The 21,783-nt window shown below is 48.9% G+C and overlaps 1 protein-coding gene and 1 long non-coding RNA gene across 3 annotated transcripts in view; one reads left to right on the top strand and one right to left on the bottom strand.

Annotated features, from left to right (window-relative positions):
• Nucleotides 1-21,783, top strand: part of LOC310659622 — a 325,082-nt gene that overhangs the window by 199,782 nt on the left and 103,517 nt on the right. The window lies entirely within an intron of this gene.
• The window catches only part of CNTFR (ciliary neurotrophic factor receptor), a 421,418-nt gene continuing 415,754 nt past the window's right edge, over nucleotides 16,120-21,783 (bottom strand). For both annotated transcript variants that reach the window (XM_083403130.1, XM_083403131.1), the window contains 2 exons: nucleotides 19,075-19,219; nucleotides 16,120-17,406 (listed from right to left, as the gene is read on the bottom strand). In XM_083403130.1, the coding sequence (XP_083259256.1) occupies nucleotide 17,406; nucleotides 19,075-19,219 (146 nt within the window). In that variant the 3' untranslated portion in view covers nucleotides 16,120-17,405. The remainder of the gene's footprint in view (nucleotides 17,407-19,074; nucleotides 19,220-21,783) is intronic.

The following is a 21,783-nucleotide window of genomic DNA, read 5'->3' as shown; positions in this document are numbered from 1 at the left end:
ATAGACTGCTTAAAAAAGAAAACAAGCAAATGAGACACTTTTTACTATTTTAATGATTTGTTAACTGTTTTTCTCATGAAAGCTGTTCTGGCTGCTTTGTCAGCTGAAGAATGAGGGGTAAGAATGCATTAACCGTAACAATAAACAGCACATTTTCCAAATGTAGACATTTCTTCAAGCTATAAAGAGAACAGCGGGGGCTTATTTAATTTGGCTGCGACAAGTTTAGATGGATTCGGAGCTGGCTGAACTTCTGCACCCAGTGGGTGACGGTTCTGCGTCAAGGAGGACTCAAAAGGAGGCTCAGAGCGTCTTCCCAAGGTCCTGGGCTGCTCCAGGGTCTCTGTAAATGACTTGGATGAAGGAGGAGGAGGAAGAAGGGGTGCTTATCAGAGATGCAGAGGGCATGAAGTGGGAGGGAGAGCGAGATCACAGCAAAGACGACCCACAAGATCCAGAATTATCTTGACAGACAAGAATCATAAAATCACGAAGTCGGAAGGGACGCCCAAAGGCCATCTAGTCCAACCCCATGGGCACGTTGGGAGGAAACCGAGAAGATGGGAGACAAGAGAGACCCATGCAAAAATCCCGCAATTGGGGCGCAGACATAAATATCCGAGTAAAAGACGCACCAGTCTAGGATGGAGAAGGGAAGATCTGGCTTGAGAACCCCAAATGTCAGGGCTGGAGTCAGACACAGCAATAAAGGAAGCAGAGCTCCATTGTCAGTGAAGTTCACTCTTTTTTCAAGGAAGCAAACAGACAACTCGGCCTAGTGGTCTCAGCAACACTTCCCAGTAGGTCTTCCCTTATGGAGCAATTGCCAGGACTAACAGTCCATGCTTTCCACCTTTCCTAAGGCTCCGGAAGATATTTGAGGAAGTAAGACTGCCGGAAGAAATATCAACAACCTCAGATATGCAGATGACACAACCTTGATGGCAGAAAGTGAGGAGGAATTAAAGAACCTTTTAATGAGGGTGAAAGAGGAGAGCGCAAAATATGGTCTGAAGCTCAACATCAAAAAACCGAAGATCATGGCCACTGGGCCCATCACCTCCTGGCAAATAGAAGGGGAAGAAATGGAGGCAGTGAGAGATTTGACTTTCTTGGGCTCCATGATCACTGCAGATGGTGACAGCAGTCACGAAATTAAAAGACGCCTGCTCCTTGGGAGAAAGGTGATGGCAAACCTAGACAGCATCTTAAAAAGCAGAGACATCACCTTGCCAGCAAAAGTCCGTATAGTTAAAGCCCAGTAGTGATGTATGGAAGTGAGAGCTGGACCAAAAGCTGAACTGATGCTTTTGAAATCTGGTGCTGGAGGAGACTCCCATGGACTGCAAGAAGATCACACCTCTCCATTCTGAAGGAAATCAGCCCTGAGTGCTCACTGGAAGGACAGATCCTGGAGCTGAGGCTCCAAGACTTTGGCCACCTCATGAGAAGAGAAGACTCCCTGGAAAAGACCCTGATGTTGGGAAAGATGGAGGGCACAAGGAGAAAGGGACCACAGAGGACCAGATGGTTGGACAGTGTTCTCGAAGCTACCAGCATGAGTTGGACCAAACTGCGGGAGGCAGTGGAAGACAGGAGGGCCCGGCGTGCTTTGGTCCAGGGGGTCACGAAGAGTTGGACACAACTAAACGACTCAACAACAACAACATCCTATCTTCTCTCATCCTCCTCTTCTCCAGGCTAAACGTATCCAGCTCCTTCAACCATTCCTCATCAGGCTTGGTTTCCACACCTTTGATCATCTTGGTCGCCCTCTTCTGCACACATTCCAGCTTGTCAATATCCTTCTTAAATTGTGGTGCCCAGAACTGGACAGAGGATTCCAGGTGTGGCCTGACCAAAGCAGAATAGAGTAGGACTATGACTTCCCTTGATCTAAACAATAGACTTCTGTTGATGCAGCCTAGAATTGCATTAGCTATTTTTTTATTTTTTGCAAAATCCGAACCCTGGAGTTTCCGTGTTTGGCATAGTTTAATCAAACATTGATTCAGTCTAACTTTTACTAATTCTAAGAATTAGCCGTGCATCCACAAAACTCTGACACCCCAACACCTAATACGATTCCCCCCCCCCCCCCGTGAATGTTGCTGTACTGTAGATCACTACCAAATATGTCCACAAGAGGGTGCTAAAGACTGCAAGGAATCTCTGCCACTTTGCTGAACTCTGGGCTGTTTTCCTGCAGATTAAAATACAGGAACGTCCCATTCCTTATTTTTATTCTCTCTGCTTCTGAAGTTTTTATTGTTGTATCGGCAGCATGCAGAATTTTATCTGCATCGAGCAAGCAAAGCACCTGCCAAGGAACCCAGGAGACTGTCGGAGGAGTCTGGATAAAGCTTTAGAGATGGAGTTTTAACATGTTAGCAGAGAAATCCGAGGGTTGCCTTGGACAAAAACTAAGGTGACCAGCCAGGAATACCAGAGCAAAACAGCAGCCAGTAGGCTTGGTCTTTCTTGAAGACTGTTGCGACAGGACTCCCACCTGCCACCAGGTGGAACAAGGTGGAAGCCCAGAACAAAAGAGAACCCAAACTTTTATTAGCTGCTAATCCCCATGTTACACCCCCCCCCCCCCCAAACTACATCATGGTTACATCATGAAAGGGGAGGTCTGGTGGCCATAATCTGAGCATCCTGGACCCTGCCCCATGGTTTCCCTTGCCCTCCACCAAACACCCATCAAGTGGAACAAAAGAGATATTTACATTTCCCTCTTTCCCAGCCAAGTTAATCCCACCCTTTTGTCTTCATCTGGGTTGGTTATTTCTGGAATGGCTACCTGTCTGGCACTCAGGTATCAGGATGCCAGGGATTATCCCTCAGGCAGAGGGGCTGCTGAGGAGCTGAGCTCACATGTCTATAGGAATTTCTGAAGTTTTCCCAGTGAGCCAGTACATAGGAACATTTATCAGTGAATTCATACATTTGGTATTGTGCAGCAGAGGCCCTTCTTCACTCCCTTTTTAAGGAGTCTCAAAGCGGCTGACTTTCTCCTTTCCCTTCAGTGTGGTGTAGTGGTTAAGAGCGGTAGTCTTGTAATCTGGTGAACCGGGTTTGCGTCTCCGCTCCTCCACATGCAGCTGCTGGGTGACCTTGGGCCAGTCACACTTCTCTGAAGTCTCTCAGCCCCACTCACCTCACAGAGTGTTTGTTGTGGGGGAGGAAGGGAAAGGAGAATGTTAGCCGCTTTGAGACTCCTTAAAAAGGGAGTGAAAGGCGGGATATCAAATCCAAACTCTTCTTCTTCTTCTTCTTCTTTGAATAGATAGGAAGAAACTGTGATGAAGTGTTTTGTGGGGACAAGTCACAAAAGTCACAAAAGTGATTGTGCTGGTTTTGGTAGTGGGCTGCATGTGCATGATATCTGCTGGAGGGGCAACCCCCCCCCAATAAGCATACCCCCCCAATAAGCATACCATTTTCAACAGTAATTAAACATACTTTTACATCTTATTCAATTTTTTTTTTTACTTCGATCAGTCCTGTCTGGAAATTTTCCAATCTAATCTCTTAGTCTACATTTCTTACTTTTATTATTACATTTAAAACTCATAACCAATATTTCCATTCTTCATCTACTTCGTAACACTTCTTATATTTCTCCTTACAAAACTTCTTGTAGTCCTACTAGCGTAATTTGTTGATTACAGTTGCTCTTCAAATAATTCATATACTTCTTCCAATCTTCTGTGAATCTCTGGTCCCGCAGGTTTCGAATCCTTCCTGTCATTTTATCCAATTCTGCATAGTCCATTAATTTTGTCTGCCATTCTTCTTTCATCGGAATTTCTTCTTGCTTCCATTTCTGGGCTAACAATACTCTTGCAGGGCCTGCGGGATTCGATCTCAAGCCAGGTGGACAGAAGCTCCACTCTCTGCAAACCCAGAGCCGATGGTCAGGGCTTGCAAAACATCCCCACACCAGGTTCTGCACAGGGCTTAAGCCCTCCTTCCACCCAGCCCTGACACCAGCACTGCAAATCAGCTCACTCTCATAACTACGGAACTCCCTGCCACAGGAGGTGGTAATGGCCGCCAGCCTAGATGGTTGAAATATACTCTGAGTCGAGAGTGGATTTCATGCTCTTTATTCAGCTCATAGTGGTGAGGAGGAATGGAAGTTCCCCCAGAATGTCTGCTTTATATACATTATTTACACAATGGGCCCCATGTGATTGGTTAATTCCAGGATTCTCCTGTAGGCCAATCAGGTTGCGGATTCACTTCCACCTGGAGTTGGATTGGGTGGCTCCTGCGGACCAATCAGACTGCTGCATTCTGGATCCTATTGTTCTAGGACCAATCAGACCGCTGCATTCTGGATACTATTATTCCAGGACCAATCAGACTGCTGCATTCTTAATCCTATTGTTCTAGGGCCAATCAGACTGCTGCATTCTGGATACTATTGTTCCAGGACCAATCAGACTGCTGCCTTCTGGATCTTATTGTTCCAGGACCAATCAGACTGCTGCATTCTACATCCTATTGTTCCAGGACCAATCAGACTGCTGCCTTCTGGATCTTATTGTTCCAGGACCAATCAGACTACTGTATTCTGAATCCTATTGTTCTAGGACCAATCAGACTGCTACATTCTGGATCCTATTGTTCTAGGACCAATCAGACTGCTGCATTCTGGATCCTATTGCTCTAGGACCAATCAGACTGCTGCAATTTGGATCCTATTGTTCTAGGGCCAATCAGACTGCTGCATTCTGGATCCTATTGTTCCAGGACCAATCAGACTGCTGCATTCTGGATCCTATTGTTCTAGGACCAATCAGACTGCTGCATTTTGGATCCTATTCAGTACATAACAGAAAACAACAACAAAGGGAATGAGATCAATTCACGGAGATTATCAATGGCCACTAGCCCTGGTGACCCTACTCTGCCCCCACACCTGGAGGAAGCAAGGCTTCTGAATCCCAGTTGCCGCAGGAAGGGCAAGGTGATCTTGGGTTCGAATTCTGCTTGCACCTTGTCAGCCACTGTGAGAACAGGATCCTGGACCAGATGGGCCACTGGTCAGATCCAGAAGGCTCTGCTTATGTTTAGGTTGTCATTATCTGTACCTTTTAATATATCATCAATTCTATTAATGTTTAATTGCTTTCGATGATTATTTTCCGCCCTGCTATGTTTTTAGCCATTTCTGTTTTATAGGTAAGCCTTCTTGAGTCAGGGAGAAGAAAGGTGGGCTATAAATAAATATAATAATAAGTAATAACCTTACCCCACGCTTGGTAGAACATCTCAGGGTTGCGGGTTTGAATCCCACGTTGGGCAAAAGATTCCTGCATTGCAGAGGGTGGACTAGATGTGCTCTGTGGTCCCTTCCAGCTCTTCTCCATTTCTCATTTGCTCTGGCATAAGGCTGCAGACATTGGAGTTGGGCATCCCTAGATCTCTCTCTGCTCACAAGCAAAGAGGATCTTCAAAGGTGCCCTGGAGATTCCTCTATTCCCCCAGGGACTTGGGGAGCAGAAAGCAAACCATCGGACTAAATATGGTTCCACAAATAATACTTCGTTGTGCTTAGATTAATTTCATAGAAATAATGGGGGGGGGGACTGATTTGAATAAAGGAATACAGATTATTGGTAACTAATGAGAAGTGCTGAAGCCGCAAAGAGATAGAGGGAAGTCGATTAACATATCAAGGATTCAAACAAGTTTAGTGGAACAGAAAGAAAGTGATTGTAAGGAAAGAATGAAAGAGAAGAAGAAACATTAATGTAATTCCTTTCTGGGAGCTTTTTGTATAGAATATTCAAATTATGGTTTGTATCCTTGGAACAATTGTGTGTATCTCTTTTGTATTCTTTGTTCTTTTTCTCTCCTTCTTTTCTTTTTGTGTATTTGCGTGTCACTTTTAATTTATTTTCTCTCTGTAGTTTTGAAAAATGAAATAAAAAATTTAAATAAAATAAATAAATAAAGGCCGGAATATGCTCACGGGGGCCCTCGTGTGGCAACCTCAACAAAGTGCTAGCAGGTTTTCTCCACGAAAGGACCAGTAGCCTCGCACGACTGCATCTGTTTGCTCTAGACCAGGGTTCCTTGGGTCTCCAGCTGCTTTTGGACTACAATTCCCATCATCCCTGACCACTGCTCCTGTTACCTAGGGATGATGGGAGTTGTAGTCTAACTGCAGCAGGAGACTCACGTTTGGGAAACCCTGGTCTATTGGCAGTGGCGTTGCAACGGGAGGGTGGTGCGCCCTAGGTGCCATATCTGGGTGTGTGTGACAAGAAGGCAACCCACGGGTGCTGGCAGCGGCGCAAGCAGCCATTGCGCCACTGCAGCCGCATGTGGAGGATCCCACAGCCGGTGAGCAGAGGATACCAGCGCCGGTGTCAAAACGCTATGTTCAGCGCATGTGTGGCGTCGCACGCATGGGCTGTACATAGCGGTTTGCCGGTGGCGCCACTCGAGTGGCATACGGACTGCGGTGGGATCCCTCCGTCGCCTTTACAGCCGTGAATGCTGGCACTGTCCATATGGTGCTGGAGCACCAGCACCGGCGAACCGCTATGTACGGCGTCGCTACATGTGGCGCATGCGCTATACGTTGTGAGGCCCCACATGCTCCATACATTGCGGTTTGCTGCCCCGGGTGTCATGACGCCTTCGTTCACCCCTGTCTAGAGGAACAAGACCTGAGCTTCACCTCCGCATTTATCTTAAAAACCATTGCAAAGAGTTAAAACCATTAGTGGCATTGCAATCACACTTGTAATGTAACGAAGAACTACAGACATTGTGGATATAGAAAAATCTGGATCATTATAAAAGATGCAGAAGGAAAGGACTCACAAAGGGAAGTCCAGGAGATTCTTGGGAATCTTGTGGTGTGAATGTAAATTTTAATATGGAAAATCAAATAAACCCATTTGGAAAAAAATAATCCTATGCTCAGATTGTATAGATGTGCAAATTAAATTCTGCATCCTGAAGAAGAAGAAGAGTTTGGATTTGATATCCCGCCTTTCACTCCCTTTAAGGAGTCTCAAAGCGGCTAACATTCTCCTTTCCCTTCCTCCCCCACAACAAACCCTCTGTGGGGTGAGTGGGGCTGAGAGACTTCAGAGAAGTGTGACTGGCCCAAGGTCACCCAGCAGCTGCATGTGGAGGAGCGGAGACGCGAACCCGGTTACCCAGATTACGAGACTACCGCTCTTAACCACTACACCACACTGGCACCACTCTGCAGTCTCTACTGACCTCCATCCCAAGGAAACTGGGCCTGGAGTAATATTACTTTTGCAACTTTATAGACTCACATGATGCTGCTGCTCAAGTGTTGCACCTTCAGCTCCTTGGAAGTCGAGGTGGAATCTAAATGTGATTATAAAATGATAAACTTGTGACCAGTTCATTCCATGACGCCCCTCCATCGCTATGAGCAACAGCAGGGAAACCTGGAGTGGGGGTTTTGGGGGTGAGCAATGTCCTCCCCCCCACCCCTCTCCCAGGCCTGCCCAGATGGCGCCTGCGAAGGATCTGAAGACATCTGAAGGCAGCCCTGTTTAGGGAAGCTTTTAATGTTTAATAGGTTATTGTATTGTAATATTCCACTGGATGCTACCCAGAGTGACTGGGGAAACCCAGCCTGATGGGCGGGGTATAAATAATAAATTAGTAGTAGTATTACCGAAATGTATACCTAGTGTTTCATTTAAGGACTTTCAACTTTGTGCGCTCATTTACCAAAGACGAGCCGCGCCAGTGACCTGCATAGGATGAGACCTGTGGGTGTCAGGCCAAGGGAAGCCTCTCCAAAGAATCACCGATTTGGAAGGTACCCATGGGGTCATCTAGTCCAACCCCCTGAAATGCAGGAGTCTAGTATCCTATGAGCCGCCGTGGCCCAACTAGACACCCCTCTGGGTGGGAAATGGAGAGGTATATCTTCCCAGAAAGGACCCTGGGAGAGTGCGAATGTTGCATCTTTCATCCCTCGGTTTGCTGTGAAAATGGAAGCCGTCTATATGAGGGCCAGTAGCCACAAAGGATCCAGGGAGCCTCCAGGTTCAGAGGCAGTCTACCTCCAAGGACCATTTTCCAGAAAACAAAATGCAAGACCTAGGACCCACGTACCTACAGGACTGCCTCTCCTGGTATGCCCCACGGAGGACCTTAACATCCACAAATAACAACTTGTCCCAAGTCACAAGGTGATTAGATTGGTCTCAACTAGGGCCAGGGCCTTTTCAGCACTGGCCCCGACTTGGTGGAACGTTCTGTCCCAAGAGACCAGGGCCCTGCGGGACTTGACATCTTTCCGCAGGGCCTGCAAGACAGAGCTGTTCCGCCTGGCCTTTGGTTTGGACTCAGTCTGACCCTTATGTTTCCCTCCCCTTATGGTCTTGATTTATCAGCTATTTTAAAATGAGGCTGCATTTTAAATGGCATTTTAACCTGTATTTTAAATTGGTTCCCTACCCCACCCCCCATTATGTTTTTACTGTAATTTTACTGGTATTAGCCACCCTGAGCCTGGCTCTGGCTGGGTATAAATAAAATTTATTATTATTATTATTATTATTAGACTCTTGCCTTCACTTCCTACCCAGAACCACTTGAGTTAAGGAAAATATTTGGAGCCTTGGACCCAGGGTGGGTTCCCCCCCTAGCTGCTCCTGCCGGGGGCTCTGGCCAGCAGAACTTCTTCAAGGTAGCAAGAGGACTCTGTGGACTAGATGGGCCGTTGGGCCTGATCCACCAGGTTCTCCTTTTGTTCTGAGTCTGCGCTGCCCCTGCAAACGGGCTCTGCGTGCCTCTGACAAAGCGAAGGCTCAAGCAGACATGACTCAACAGCTCTTGCCGTGAGGAGGGGGCTGGATGGAGAGCCGTCAGCTGTTATAAATCACCCGGGCTTTCAGGGCCCAGGGCCGTGAATCTATAATTAGCGCATAATTAATTACCAGATGTTTTCAACACTAATGAAACATTAATAAATGATGAAGCGGTGCAGCCTGGTAATGGGGCATTTAAAAGGCAGCTTGCGAGGAGAAGCCGGCTAATTTGCTCGCCTTCTTTGGAGGTCCTTCCTCTCCTGTGGTTGGGCGGGGGGGGGGGGAGGATCTGAAAGAAAGAGAGGTCTCCTTGTGAGTAAGTGGAGAGGGAGGGCAAGACATGGCTGGGAAGGAGAGCCCTCCACCTGCCGAGTGGAACGGACACCCTCAGAAGGGAGACTCTGGTGGAAGCTTTTAAGCAGAGGTTCCGTGGCTGCCTGTCATGGGTGCTTTAGTACCTTGGGGTCATCTAGTCTGACCCCGATCACAGGTAAGAATCACTGACAGATGAGCCTCCACCAAAGCAGAGTCCACTGCCTTCCAAGGTTATCTCTTCACCAGTGAACATCTCTTTGTGGGAGCCTGCAGTCAAACACAACTAGGGTTAAGAAAATAGAGATGTGTTTCCTAGACTCAGTTAGGCCACGCCCCCTCCTCTCCAAATGAGGGTGGAGGTGAAGCCTTGTCTTCCTGCTCGCTCTCCATGTAACTGACCAAGGAAGACGTGTCTAAGTTTTGCTCCCAGCTTAGAGCACGTATTCCGAATTTTCTACCCCAGAGTATTCTGCCTGTGTTCTCCTTGCTGCTGCCTGGATAAATGCATGAATCTGACCTTTGGAGCATTCTGTAAGTAAAGGATTTTAAACTCATTGCCAGAAGGCTGGAAAGAGGGGAGTGCTGCATGCAACCAAATGGGCTAAGAGGGCTGCCTTCAGATGTCTTCTAAAAGTCAAATAGCTGTTTATTTCCTTGACATCTGATAGGAGGGTGTTCCACAGGGCGGGTGCCACTACCGAGAAGGCCCTCTGCCTGGTTCCCTGTAACCTCACTGTGAGGGAACCGCCAGAAGGCCCTCGGAGCTGGACCTGTGTCCGGGCTGGATGATGGGTGTGAAGACGCTCCTTCAGGTATACTGGACTGAGGCCGTTTAGGGCTTCAAAAGTCAGTACCAACACTTTGAATTGTGCTCGGAAATGTACTGGGAGCCAATGTAGGTCTTTCAAGACTGGTGTAATATGGTCTCGGCGGCCACTCCCAGTCACCAGTCTGGCTGCCACATTCTGGATTAGTTGCAGATTCTGGGTCACCTTCAAAGGTAGCCCCATGTACAGTGCATTGCAGTAGTCCAAGCGGGAGATAACCAGAGCATGCACCACTCTGGCCAGACAGTCTGTGGGCATGTAGGGTCTCATCCTGCATACCAGATGGAGCTGGTGGACAGCTGCCCTGGACACAGAATGGACCTGTGCCTCCATGAACAGCTGTGAGCCTAGGTGAACCATACCAAATTTCCTCACCTTTTCCTCTTGAGGTTTGGTTATGTGGGACTCTTTTGCAAAGCCATCATGGAGGAAGAGTGACCAACATCCCAATCTCTCTTCTGGTTTATCAGGAAGTGATTTATAATGGGGACAGGTAAATGAGTGTTTCCAGAGCTGGCTGAGAAGCCACCCTTTAGTGACGCAACCTTTTGCACTGGCCCCGAGAGCCACGTAGGGGGTCCTTTGGGGGTGGGGGTCTGCCAGCGCTGGCTTCAGTGATCCTCTTCCTTCAGCTGAGCAGGGGAAAACGACTCTTTCCGCAACCAGATCTCCATTAACAAGTCCCACCCCTCCTGGAACGAGGTCCAGGAAACGAGGATTAGGAATTAATTAGGGGTCCTGGTGCAGTTTTTATTGCACTGCTAAAAGTTTTTAGGGCTCATTAGAGGGATGTGAGAGCCCACAGTGGGGTTGATGGGAGGTTTGCCCCTTGGCATATCGAACTGCCATGCTCCAAGCTCCTTGATGCGCGCACACTGCTGCGATCAGGGGAAGAACGGGGAGCGGAGGAGAAATATGGCTGTGGGGTGGGAGATGTTCAACAACGGGACCAGATGCGGATCTCAGAATACAGCCCCTATCCCTTTTGGCTCAAACTCTCTTCACAGACAGGTCAGGTGGGGAGGAGTCACATGAGTGCACGCAAGTTTCAGCTGCAAGGACCGAGTCCAAAGCAGTCGGAGTCTGAGCTCTTGAGAGACATCGGTAGCAAAGTCTCACTGCCTGGAGGTTGTTCATTAAATTTCATTAAATTTCAGAGCCAATTTTGAAAACCCAGGACCCATCCGAAATGCAAGGCTAGTACAGTCATACCTCATGTTATGTCCGCTTCATGTTACGTTCTTTCAGGTTACGTCCTGTGGCGACCCGGAAGTACCAGAAAGGGTTACTTCCGGGTTTTGTCGCTCGTGCATATGCAGAAGCGCAAAATGACACCACGTGCATGCACATAAGCGGCGAATTGCAACCACGCATGCGCAGATGCGCAGCTGAGGGTTGCGCTCTTTTCATGTTGCGAACGGGCCTCCAGAACGGATCCCGTTCACCACCAGAGGTACCACTGTACTTAACAATAGCACATATTTTCTCATGGGCTCTGTTGCCTTTCTAACATGCGCCAGTACATAGCAGCACCTGCATATCTGTTGAAAGCCCAAGCACAATGGGATGGTGCAGGATGTCTTGGGCCCGTTGTTCAACGTCTTTATAAATGACTTGGATGAAGGAATTGAGGGGATGCTCACCAAACTCGCTGGTGACACCAAACTAGGAAGGGTAGCTAAAGTGGCAGAGGACAGGATCAGGTTTCAAAATGACCTTAACAGATTGGAGAAATGGCCCAAACGAACAACTTGGATTTCAAGAGGGACAAATGTAAGGTTCTGCACTTGGGCAGGAAGAACTAGATGCACAAATATAGGATGGGGGAAAACCTGGCTTACTAGCAGTGCATGCGAAAAGGATCTAGGGGTCTTGGTGGAGCACAAGCTCAACAGGAGTCAACAGTGTGATGCAGCAGCAAAAAAAGCTAATACTATTCTGGGCTGCATCAACAGAAGTATACTTCAAGGGAAGTAATAGCACCACTCTCTTCTGCCTTGGTCAGGCCACACCTGGAATACTGTGTCCAGTTCTGGGCATCACAATTTAAGAAGGATGTTGACAAGCTGGAAGATGATCAAGGGTCTGGAAGCCAAGCCTGATGAGGAACGTTTGAGGGAATTGGGTATGTTTAGCCTGGAAAAGAGGAGACTGAGAGTAGATATGAGTTCCATCTTCAAATATCTCAAGGGCTGCCCCATGGCAGAGGGAGCAAGCTTGTTTTCTTTTCCTCCGGAAGTTATAACAAAGGAGATTCAAACTACACACCAGGAAGAACTTTCTGAGAGTAATAACTGTTCAACAGTGGAACGGTCTCCCATGGAAGGTGGTGGAATCTCCTTCCTTGGAGGTTTCTAAGCAGAGGTTGGATGGCCATCTGTCAGGGATGCTTTAATTTTTATTTATATTTTTATACCCTGCCCTTCCCAGTTCTGCCCAGCTCAGGGCAGCTAACAACAAATGTAAAGCACTTAATTGATGCAACAAAAGCCAGCATAAAATACTGTATAAAATGTGAATAACAATAAATTCAGAATTCAAAAATCATTTAGGGGGAAAATCCATCCAATAAGCATTAGATGATCACCAGGGCTAGCTGGCTAAATTAGTCCTATTTGGGCCAGCGAGAAGGGCAGGGGAGAATTAGCTGTGGGATCCCAGAGTGGGTGATCTTCATAAAAGGGGAGGGGGAGGGAAGAGAATGAAAATAAAAGATCAGGCTGAATTCAAATTAAAGGCCAGGCGGAATAGCTCTGTCTTACAGGCCTGACGGAAGGAAGTTAAATCCTGCAGGGCCCTTGTCTCCTGGGACAGAGCATTCCACCAGGTCGGAGCCATTACTGAGAAGGCCCTGGCCCTGGGGGAGGATAATCTGACTTCCTTAGGGCCCGGGACCTCTAAAGTATGGTTATTCATGGACCTTAAGGTCCTCTGTGAGGCAGACCAGGAGAGGCAGTCCCATAGATACGAGGGCCCTAAGCTTAGTTGAAATTCCTGCATTGTAAAGCGATGGACTAGATGACTTGAGGGATCCTTCCAACCTTCCAGCTCCATGTTTTTATGCTGAAGAGTTCCCACCCAGGGTCATCTGACACCACCGTTACCTAAGATCTAAATTTATCTGGAGTTGTCAGAAACCAAATCTGGGATGGTGGAAAATTGCTCCATGTTAGCCTCTCCTCTGCAAAAAATGCTTCTCAAGTAAGGTGAATAAAACCAAGCATCAGTCTTTCGAAAGCTCCACTCATTCGGAACTCCTGCCTGTATGAATTGCACAACCTTCTTTTCCAGTTCAAGCGAAGGGTCCAGGGCTCACGCCCAAGCATCAGATGAATTGCTGCAGAAATCCTGCAATGGGACAGGACCACAACCTCCCTCCGTGGTCCAGTTGCAGATTTTGATGGCTGCTGGAGTTCCAACACCACGTTGGAGGGACCCCAAACAATGCGCATGTGCGTTGACACAATCCTCACGACAGGTGGATGCCTGCACATTGATCTGTCAAGGGAGTGTGGTGTAACGGTTAGAGCACTGAGCTAGAACCTGAGAAATCGGGGTTCAAATCCTTGCTCGGTATCGAAGCTCACTGGGCGTGTGACCTTGGGAGGGGGCAGCAATCCTTGCCTTTCAGCCTAACCTACCTCACAGGGTTGAGGTGAGGATTAATGGAGGAAGGAGAACGATTCACCCCGCCTTGAGCTCTTTGGAGAAGAATGTGGGATGCGGATGCAAGGAACAACAAATTTCCCTCGAAAATGCAGGAGGGAGAAGACCACACACTAAGTGAGCTCTGATCCACAAGTATTACATTTACCTGTATGGATATTCTATCAAAAATTATTTGCTGACGAAGATTCATCTTCGAAACAGTTGATTCAGTCCGGATATACTGTTCTGTTCTGCTTGTTTGCTGGTTGCTATTGAATTCTTCACGTGGGAACACCCACCACCACAATACTTTTGGACATCATCCATTGAAAGGCATCCCACCTGTGAAATGCTGTTCCCTCCCAGCAATTCATCACGCTGACTACTTCTTGGTTATGGACCGATATACAGTGGTACCTCGAGTTACATACACTTCAGGTTACAGACACTTCAGATTACAGACTCCACTAATCCAGAAATATTACCTCGGGTTAAGAACTTTGCTTCAGGATGAGAACAGAAATCACGTGGCAGCAGCAGGAGGCCCCATTAGCTAAAGTGGTGCTTCAGGTTAAGAACAGTTTCAGGTCAAGAATGGACCTCCGGAACGAATTACGTACGTAACCCAGAGGTACCACTGTACGTAACCCAGAGCCCTGTTTGCATCCTGAACATAATGTAAGACGCGACAGCGCATCTGCACATGCATGGGTCGCATTTTGCCACTTCCACGCATGACATCATTTTGATCGTCTGCGCATGCACGAGCGGCAAAACCCAGAAGTAACACGCTCTGTTACTTCCGGGTCGCTGCGGAGCGCAACCCAAATGGGCTCAACCTGAAGCGTATTTATCCAGAGGTATGACTGTATATTATTTTGAAGTTGATGATTTGTAAATTTTGGATGACATTCTAACCACTAATAATACTAATACATTTACTACATTTATTAGCCATGTGTTGCAGCTGTAATTGAGCAGATTATTCTGTATTGCAACACAGGGGTTTGTTCCTCCTTACCTGCCTTGGTACCTGAGATCCTTCTCCCCTGAATAAACCAGGCCTCCTACCTGGGATCTTTTGCATTCAGAGCATCCCTCATTCCAAGGACAGGTGAGGTGAGCAGGGCTCAGAGTGAGTCTGCATGACCCCAAATCTGGAGAGGTGTCTAAGTGTTGGGATTCCACTGGATAGGAAGTGCTGGGGGTGGGGGAGATAATAGAATCATGGAAGGGACCCCGAGGGTCATCTAGTCCAACCCCCGACGAGGCAGGAGCCTTTCGCCCAACATGGGGCTCAAACACACAACCCAGAGATTAAGAGCCTCTTGCCTTACTGACTGAGCTATCCCAGGGATGGGGGGAAAAGTGTCCCCACAGAACAGGACCCATTCTATTGCTGGGCTCTGGCAGAGATTTGAAGAAAAGGCCCCTTTCACATCCAAATTAGAACTGATTCATCAACCAAAAATTAAAATAAGGATGTAACGCCTGAAGCAAGGTTATTTGAACATTAACACCATCAGAATCAAGAGGACCTTGGAGGTAATATGTGCAGGTTAGGGGGCACAAATGTGGAATTGGCCATTATTTCTCTTTCAGAAATTGAAATTAGCAGAGTACGTTTCTGAGCACAATTCAAAGTGTTGGCGCTGACCTGTAAAGCCCCAAATGGTCCAGTATACCTGAAGGAGCATCTCCACCCCCATCGTTCTGCCCGGACACTGAGGTCCAGCTCCAAGGGCCTTCTGGCGGTTCCCTTGCTGCGAGAAGGGAGGTTACAGGGAACCAGGCAAAGGGCCTTCTCGGTGGTGGTGCCTGCCCTGTGGAACACCCTCCCACCAGATGTCAAGGAAATAAACTATCTGACTTTTAGTAGACATCTCAGGGCAGCCCTGTTTAGGAAAGCTTTTACTGTTTGATGTTTTATTGAGTTTTTAATATTCTATTGGAAGCTGCCCAGAGTGGCTGGGGAAACCCAGCCAGATGGGCGGTGTAGAAATAAATAATAATAATAATAGTAATAATAATATGGCGACGACTCACTGCCTATTTATTCTGAATGTTTGTAAGTAATGCCAATAAAGGTTTGAAGATGATGAAGATGATGAAGATGATTGAATCTTAGAGCTGCAGAGTTGGAAGGGACCCTGAGGGTCATCCAGTCCAGCCCCCTCCAATGCCTGGAATCACAATACCTGGAAGGTGGCAACCCAACCTCTGCCTAAAAACCTCCAAGGAAGGAGAGACCACCACCTTCTTCGGGAATCTGCTCCACCACCAATGGGCTCTTACTGCCAGAAAGTTCTTCCTAGTGGTGGGACGAAGTTTGCAAAGACACCTCAAGGTGCCCCTTATATGTGTGTCCCGTTCCCCCATGTGCCCCCCTTATTGCCTTGGCACCTTCATTTATGAGACGGCAGATCCTTCTTCTTCTTCCTCATTTCAAGGCTCCTGGCTCCAAGGCTCCAAACCATTTACCACATTCACAAAAAAGCCATAATGAAATGGTCACATTTAATGAACAATCTCTCTCTTGTGTGAGTGCGGGTGTTTTGTTTTTTTGCTTTTCCTTCAGTGAAGTGTGTGTGATTTTAAAAGTTTTTTTATATATATACACATCTATAAAAAGTTCAAATACAGCATATTATCGTTTTGGAATAATAGGGCGTAGGGTGTTCAATACTGCACTTTGAAACGAGGGGAGGGAGGGAGAGGAAGGGAATTTGGGGAAGCCGGATTCTTACAAAACAGGACTTGGGGAAGGGGCGAAGAGAGGGAACAGGGCAGTTTTGGGTGAGGTGGGGGGCCAAGAGGACATCTTAGTTTAGCTACAGTTCCATCGGGTATACATCCCACTCCCCCATAATAAGACCAATACACAAACCTAAGGAGTTTCTCTGTATAAACGGAAGGGGACACACAGCTACAAATGGGGCAGGAGGGAAGGGGGGAGCGTGTGTTTTCCAAGATGGGACCCCCCTCCCGACGTCTCCTTCGGTGGGACAGTTACGAAGGGCTTCTTTTAAAAAACAAAGACCCGCCAGCCGTCTCGTGGCTCCCGGTGGGGGTGCTTGCTTTATTCCGCCCCCCACCGTGATGTGTGGGGCAGAGCCGCGATGCCTCCCCGGGCACATTTGACTCTCTCTGCCCGGCCAAGGGCTCAAAGGTTCGTTCTCTCACAGCTGCCAAGAGGAGGAAGGGGAGGAAGAGGAACACCGGCCTTGTGGGGCAGCCCCCCCTGGGCGTCAGGTTCGTGGCCTCCCCTCCCGGAGCTGCCCTGTCCGTCCGTCCGTCCGTTTGTCACGCTCCTGTGTCCAGGAACCGGGCTGCGGGTTCGAAGCATGCCCAGCAGAGGGTCTTTGGCGTGGTGGTTTAGCTGTATGATCTGAACCCGGGGCCAGGGGGGTGGCTGGTGCTCCAGGCTGCTGCTCCCTCCCTCCCCCCCACTTCAGGCCTGCCTTTCTCCTCCCCCCGCCCCCAATCCCACCCCACATTCCCGCCTGTCTCTTTCGTGTGCGAGGAGAGCTCCTCTGTCCTTTTGAAGGTTTAGTCAGGCGGCTTTGCAAAGTTCCGGGAAAGTTTGTAGTTGGTTGGGTGGCAGGTGGGTGGGCGGGCGGAGAGCCTGGGCCCCCTTGGTTCTTCTTTTTTGGGGGGCTCGGCCTTCTGAGAAGTGCAGCGATGAAGAGAAACGGAACACGTCCTTCAGACCATGTGCAAAACAGAAGCAAAGACAGACGTTCCGGTGAGTCAGGGACCTCCTCCACGGGGCTCCGAGGCCGAGTCTACAGGAAGGGGGAGGGAAAGGGAAAGTGAACATAAGAAGTGGCCCCCCTAGTCCAGCGTCCTGTTCCCTCAATGGCCAACCTCTGAGGCAGCCATTCAAATTGGTGGCTGTCATCACTGCCTCTTGTTAAACCCTGGAACTCACTGCCACTGGGGGCAGCAATGGCGAGAGACCTGGATGGTTTTAGAAGGGGACTGGAGAAATGCAAAGAGGAGGAAATTGGCTACCACAAGATCCTATGGAGAGCCTTGGAGAGTTAAAATCGAGATGTGGAAATATGGAAAAACCGCTGAGAGGCAGGACTGAGATTTGGGCTTCAAGCTGCAGACTATGGGAAGCCGTAAAATTTTTCGCCCCATAAGACGCACCTAGTTTTCAGAGGGGGAACACAAGAAAAAAAAATTTATTTAAAGGGAGTGCTGAGCAGAGCCTGTATGCACCCTAGGCTCTGCTCAGCGCTCCCTTTAAAGAGCCGCGTGGAGCGTGTGTGTGGCGCTTGCAGGCTTTTCCCCAAGGAGGGAGCAGGGCAGCCCGAGCGGCTCTTGGGGGCTTTTCCGGGAGGTGGGGGAAGGGACTGAGGGGCTAAGCCAGAAGCTAGAACAGCAAGAGGGAGTGCTGTGCAGAAATCCCTCTAGCTGTTCTGGCTTCTGGGATAGCTGCACAGCCTGCATTCGCTCCATAAGATGCACACACATTTCCCATTACTTTTTAGGAGGGAAAAAGTGCGTCTTATAGAGCAAAAAATACGTTAATACAGTGGTACCTCGCAAGACGAATGCCTCGGAAGACGAAAAACTCGCAAGACGAAAGAGTTTTTCGTTTTCTGACGTGCTTCGCAAGATGGATTTCCCTAAGGGCTTGCTTCGCTAGCCGAAACGGCCCTGCCTCTCGTGTCATGGCGACGGTCACTGCACGCACGCACGCTCGCTTCCCCGCTCCTCCGGCTCCCTCCCACCTTCCCGCTGACGGCTCTTCTGGCTCCCTCCCACTTTCCGGCTGACGGTTAGTGCCTCGCGCCACTGCCCACCCCCCTCGCGCGCTCCCCTCAGAGAGCCATTGCCGCCAGCACTCCTGAGTCCCGCCGCCCTCCAGCTGCCGCGTCGCACGGTGGCCACAACGCGCAGGTGAGTCTGAGGTACCGGCTGCGGCAGCTGTCCTGCTTCTCCCCGTCCCTCCCAGCCATTGTCAGTGTTTAAATGCAGTTTCGTACAACGAAAAAACTCGCGGAACGAATTAATTTCGTCTTGCGAGGCACCACTGTAATTGCAATTCGGAAGATAATTCGACCTTTTTTTATTTTAGTTTTTTATTTTTATTGGATTATGATTTGATATGTTAATTGGATATCTTTTATTGGGAAATTAATAAAAACAATCTAACAAAGAAAAGATCCTATGGAGAGCCTGTCTAGTCCGGCATCCTGTTCTCATGGGGCCAAACATCAGGAAGAACTTTCTGCTGAGAAACCTCCAAGGAAGGAGAGTCCACAGGGAGAGAGATCCAACAACCACAACCTCCCCACGGCTTGACCTCACCCCCAAAGGCAGACCCCTCCAGCGTCTCCCGAGACAGACAGATGCCAGCTTCCATATAACCCCCCCTGTTTTCTTTCCCCTTTCCCCCCTGCCCCCTTCGCCCCACAAGGAGGGTGCTAAGAGACACTCACTAAATAAAGTGGATGCTGAAAGCCACCAATAGCAGACTAGCCACCCAGGACAGGGCGATGGCTCCATCGCTGCCTTGCTCCTCCGAGTTCCCGATGCTGCTGGTGGTGGGGACCACAAAGGCTGAGGTGCTGGCGGTCGTCGTCTCTGAAGGAGAGGGGGAAAGCAAGGGAAAGGGATTAATGCCAGGGGCACAGGTAGAGCGGGCATCCAGGGCCCCTCCTTGCCCCATGGAGTCATGTACAGTCAGGGCCGGATTTAGGTTTGATGAGGCCCTCAGCTCCTGAAGGTAATGGGGCCCTTTATATGTCCAGCTGCCCTTTGTCAACAACAAATTGTCACTGTTTTTTGTGTTGAATATATGCTATATGGTAATTTATGGACCTCATAGGTATCTCAAGCCACTTGCACATGTTGCCATGCAACTAGTCCATGCAGAATGTAAATATAAAGGGACCCCTGACCATTAGGTCCAGTCGTGGCCGACTCTGGGGTTGCAGCGCTCATCTCGCTTTACTGGCCGAGGGAGCCGGCGTACAGCTTCCGGGTCATATGGCCAGCAGGACTAAGCCGCTTCTGGCGAACCAGAGCAGAGCACGGAAACACCGTTTACCTTCCTGCTGGAGTGGTACCTATTTATCTACTTGCACTTTGACATGCTTTCGAACTGCTAGGTTGGCACTTCCTATCAGTTGATGTCAAACCAGCGTCCCACACCGTGATGCAGTATGAAAGGACACTTTCTATTGTGGACCGGTAGAAGAAGGTCATCAAATGTTGATTGACGCCGTTCTTCCGCAATACTCTGAGGAGATGGAGTCTCTGTTGGGCTTTCTTAACCACCTGGGTTGTATTGATTTTCCAAGTAAGGTCTCCTCCCTCAGCCCTGCAATCCAACGCTGCTGTCTCTCACCCAGCCCTACTCTGCAAGGTTGTTGTGAGGGGGGGTGAGAATGTACTCTGCCCTGCGCTCCATGTTGGAATGGCAGGATAAAGGTGAAATGAACAATATTAATAATATGAATAATAATGTTGGGTGCTATTTTCACAGCACCACACAGGGACCACCAAGAGACGGATGAGGAAGAGCAATCCACTGGAGAACATTGCTAAACGATATTCATTAGGAGAGCAATTAATGCCATTGACGTCAATGGGGCTCTTCCTACTTGCATGCCAAGCCGCATGGCCACCAGAGGGCAGTCTCTGCTCACACTAAAGTCCAAGTTGCAGGACACTGACCATCACTGAGTCCCTTGTTCAATCTTTCTTGGTCACGAAATGGTCACAAAGAGTTACTTGTTTTGCCTTTGGGGGAAGGGCATGGAGGCCTGCATTTATGGCACTGACCATCACCACACAACCTAAGCTAATTGGGTATGTTGCACTGTGACACTGTAACATTGGCTGCATGGTGCAAAACTGGCTGGGGTGATATCACGGGGACGCTTCGTCACACCAGCGTTAAGGAAACAAAACGGGGCCCAAAGTAACAGTGTAAGGCAATCAAAACCAATGAACAGGCAGAGAAAAAGATGAAAAAGAATGTGACACTTGCAAAATATCTCCAGCCTTGAAATCCTCTGTCTTGCACTGATGTGACTATTCGGTGTAGTTCTTGAAAGCGACTTGAACTTGCTTAACCATAAACAGGTAAAAAGGTAAAGGACCCCTGGACGGTTAAGTCCAGTCAAAGGCGACTATGGGGTTGTGGTGCTCATCTCACTTCAGGCCGAGGGAGCCAGTGTTTGCCCACAGACAGTTTTCCGAGTTATGTGGCCAGCAGGACTAAACCGCTTGTGGTGCAATGGGACACCATGACGGAAACTAGAGCGCACAGAAATGCCGTTTACCTTCCCGCCGCAGCAGTACCTATTTATCTACTTCAACTGGCGTGCTTTCAAACTGCTAGGTTGGCAGGAGTTGGGACAGAGCAATGGGAGCTCACCTCATCGCGGGGATTCGAACCGCTGACTTTCCGATCGGCAAGCCCAAGCGGTTTGGTGGTTTAGACCACAGCGCTACCTGCTTCCTATAACCATAAAAGTAAGCCCAAGCAAAGGTGGGAATAATGTTCAGGCTTGGACTTTGGCTATTTCTGGACCAAGGGACATCCAAAGACATATCAGGCGCAGAGAGACCCCAGCCTGTCCCCAACACACCAACGGTCACCTGAACAGGACCAAAGAGGGGAGCATGGGTGATGTTGCACAGTCCGGGTTTATGCAGTTTGCAACATTCTCCGAATCTGTCAGGGCCGGTGATTTCACCTGCATGGCAGCCCCTAAGAGCTGACCCCCTTGGCGTGCCGAAATGTGCCGTCTCTACAAAGGCTGTCGTGCAGCACGATAATTTGCACATTCCCCTGTGTGTGTGCGCGCACAACCAGACGCCCCGAGGGTCTTTGGCAGGCCTCCCGGTGCTTTCCTAGTAGTGGACAGCATTTTTTTTTTGCTCGATTTCCCAACCCCATGAGCGCCGGTGCCAGCTGAGGGGACCAGCCCGGACTCTGCACGGCTGCTTCTGGGAAGCCAGAGGCTGATATCACATTATGCACTTGGAAGCCAGCCCAGCTCTTTCCTAGAAACAGAGAGTTGTTAACTTTGCGGCTTTCCTCGCTAACAGGCTTCCCGTTGTGTGCTGCTACAAAAACCCACACTGGACAGCGCCTTTTGCCAGAGATTTTGCGAAGCACACGGCCTGTTCTGGTT

This window comes from Podarcis tiliguerta (assembly GCF_965153285.1).
Source record: "Podarcis tiliguerta genome assembly, chromosome: 11".
In the NCBI taxonomy this organism is placed as follows: domain Eukaryota; kingdom Metazoa; phylum Chordata; class Lepidosauria; order Squamata; family Lacertidae; genus Podarcis; species Podarcis tiliguerta.
Note: the sequence above shows the minus strand (reverse complement) of the source record. Positions and strands in the feature narration are given on the sequence as shown.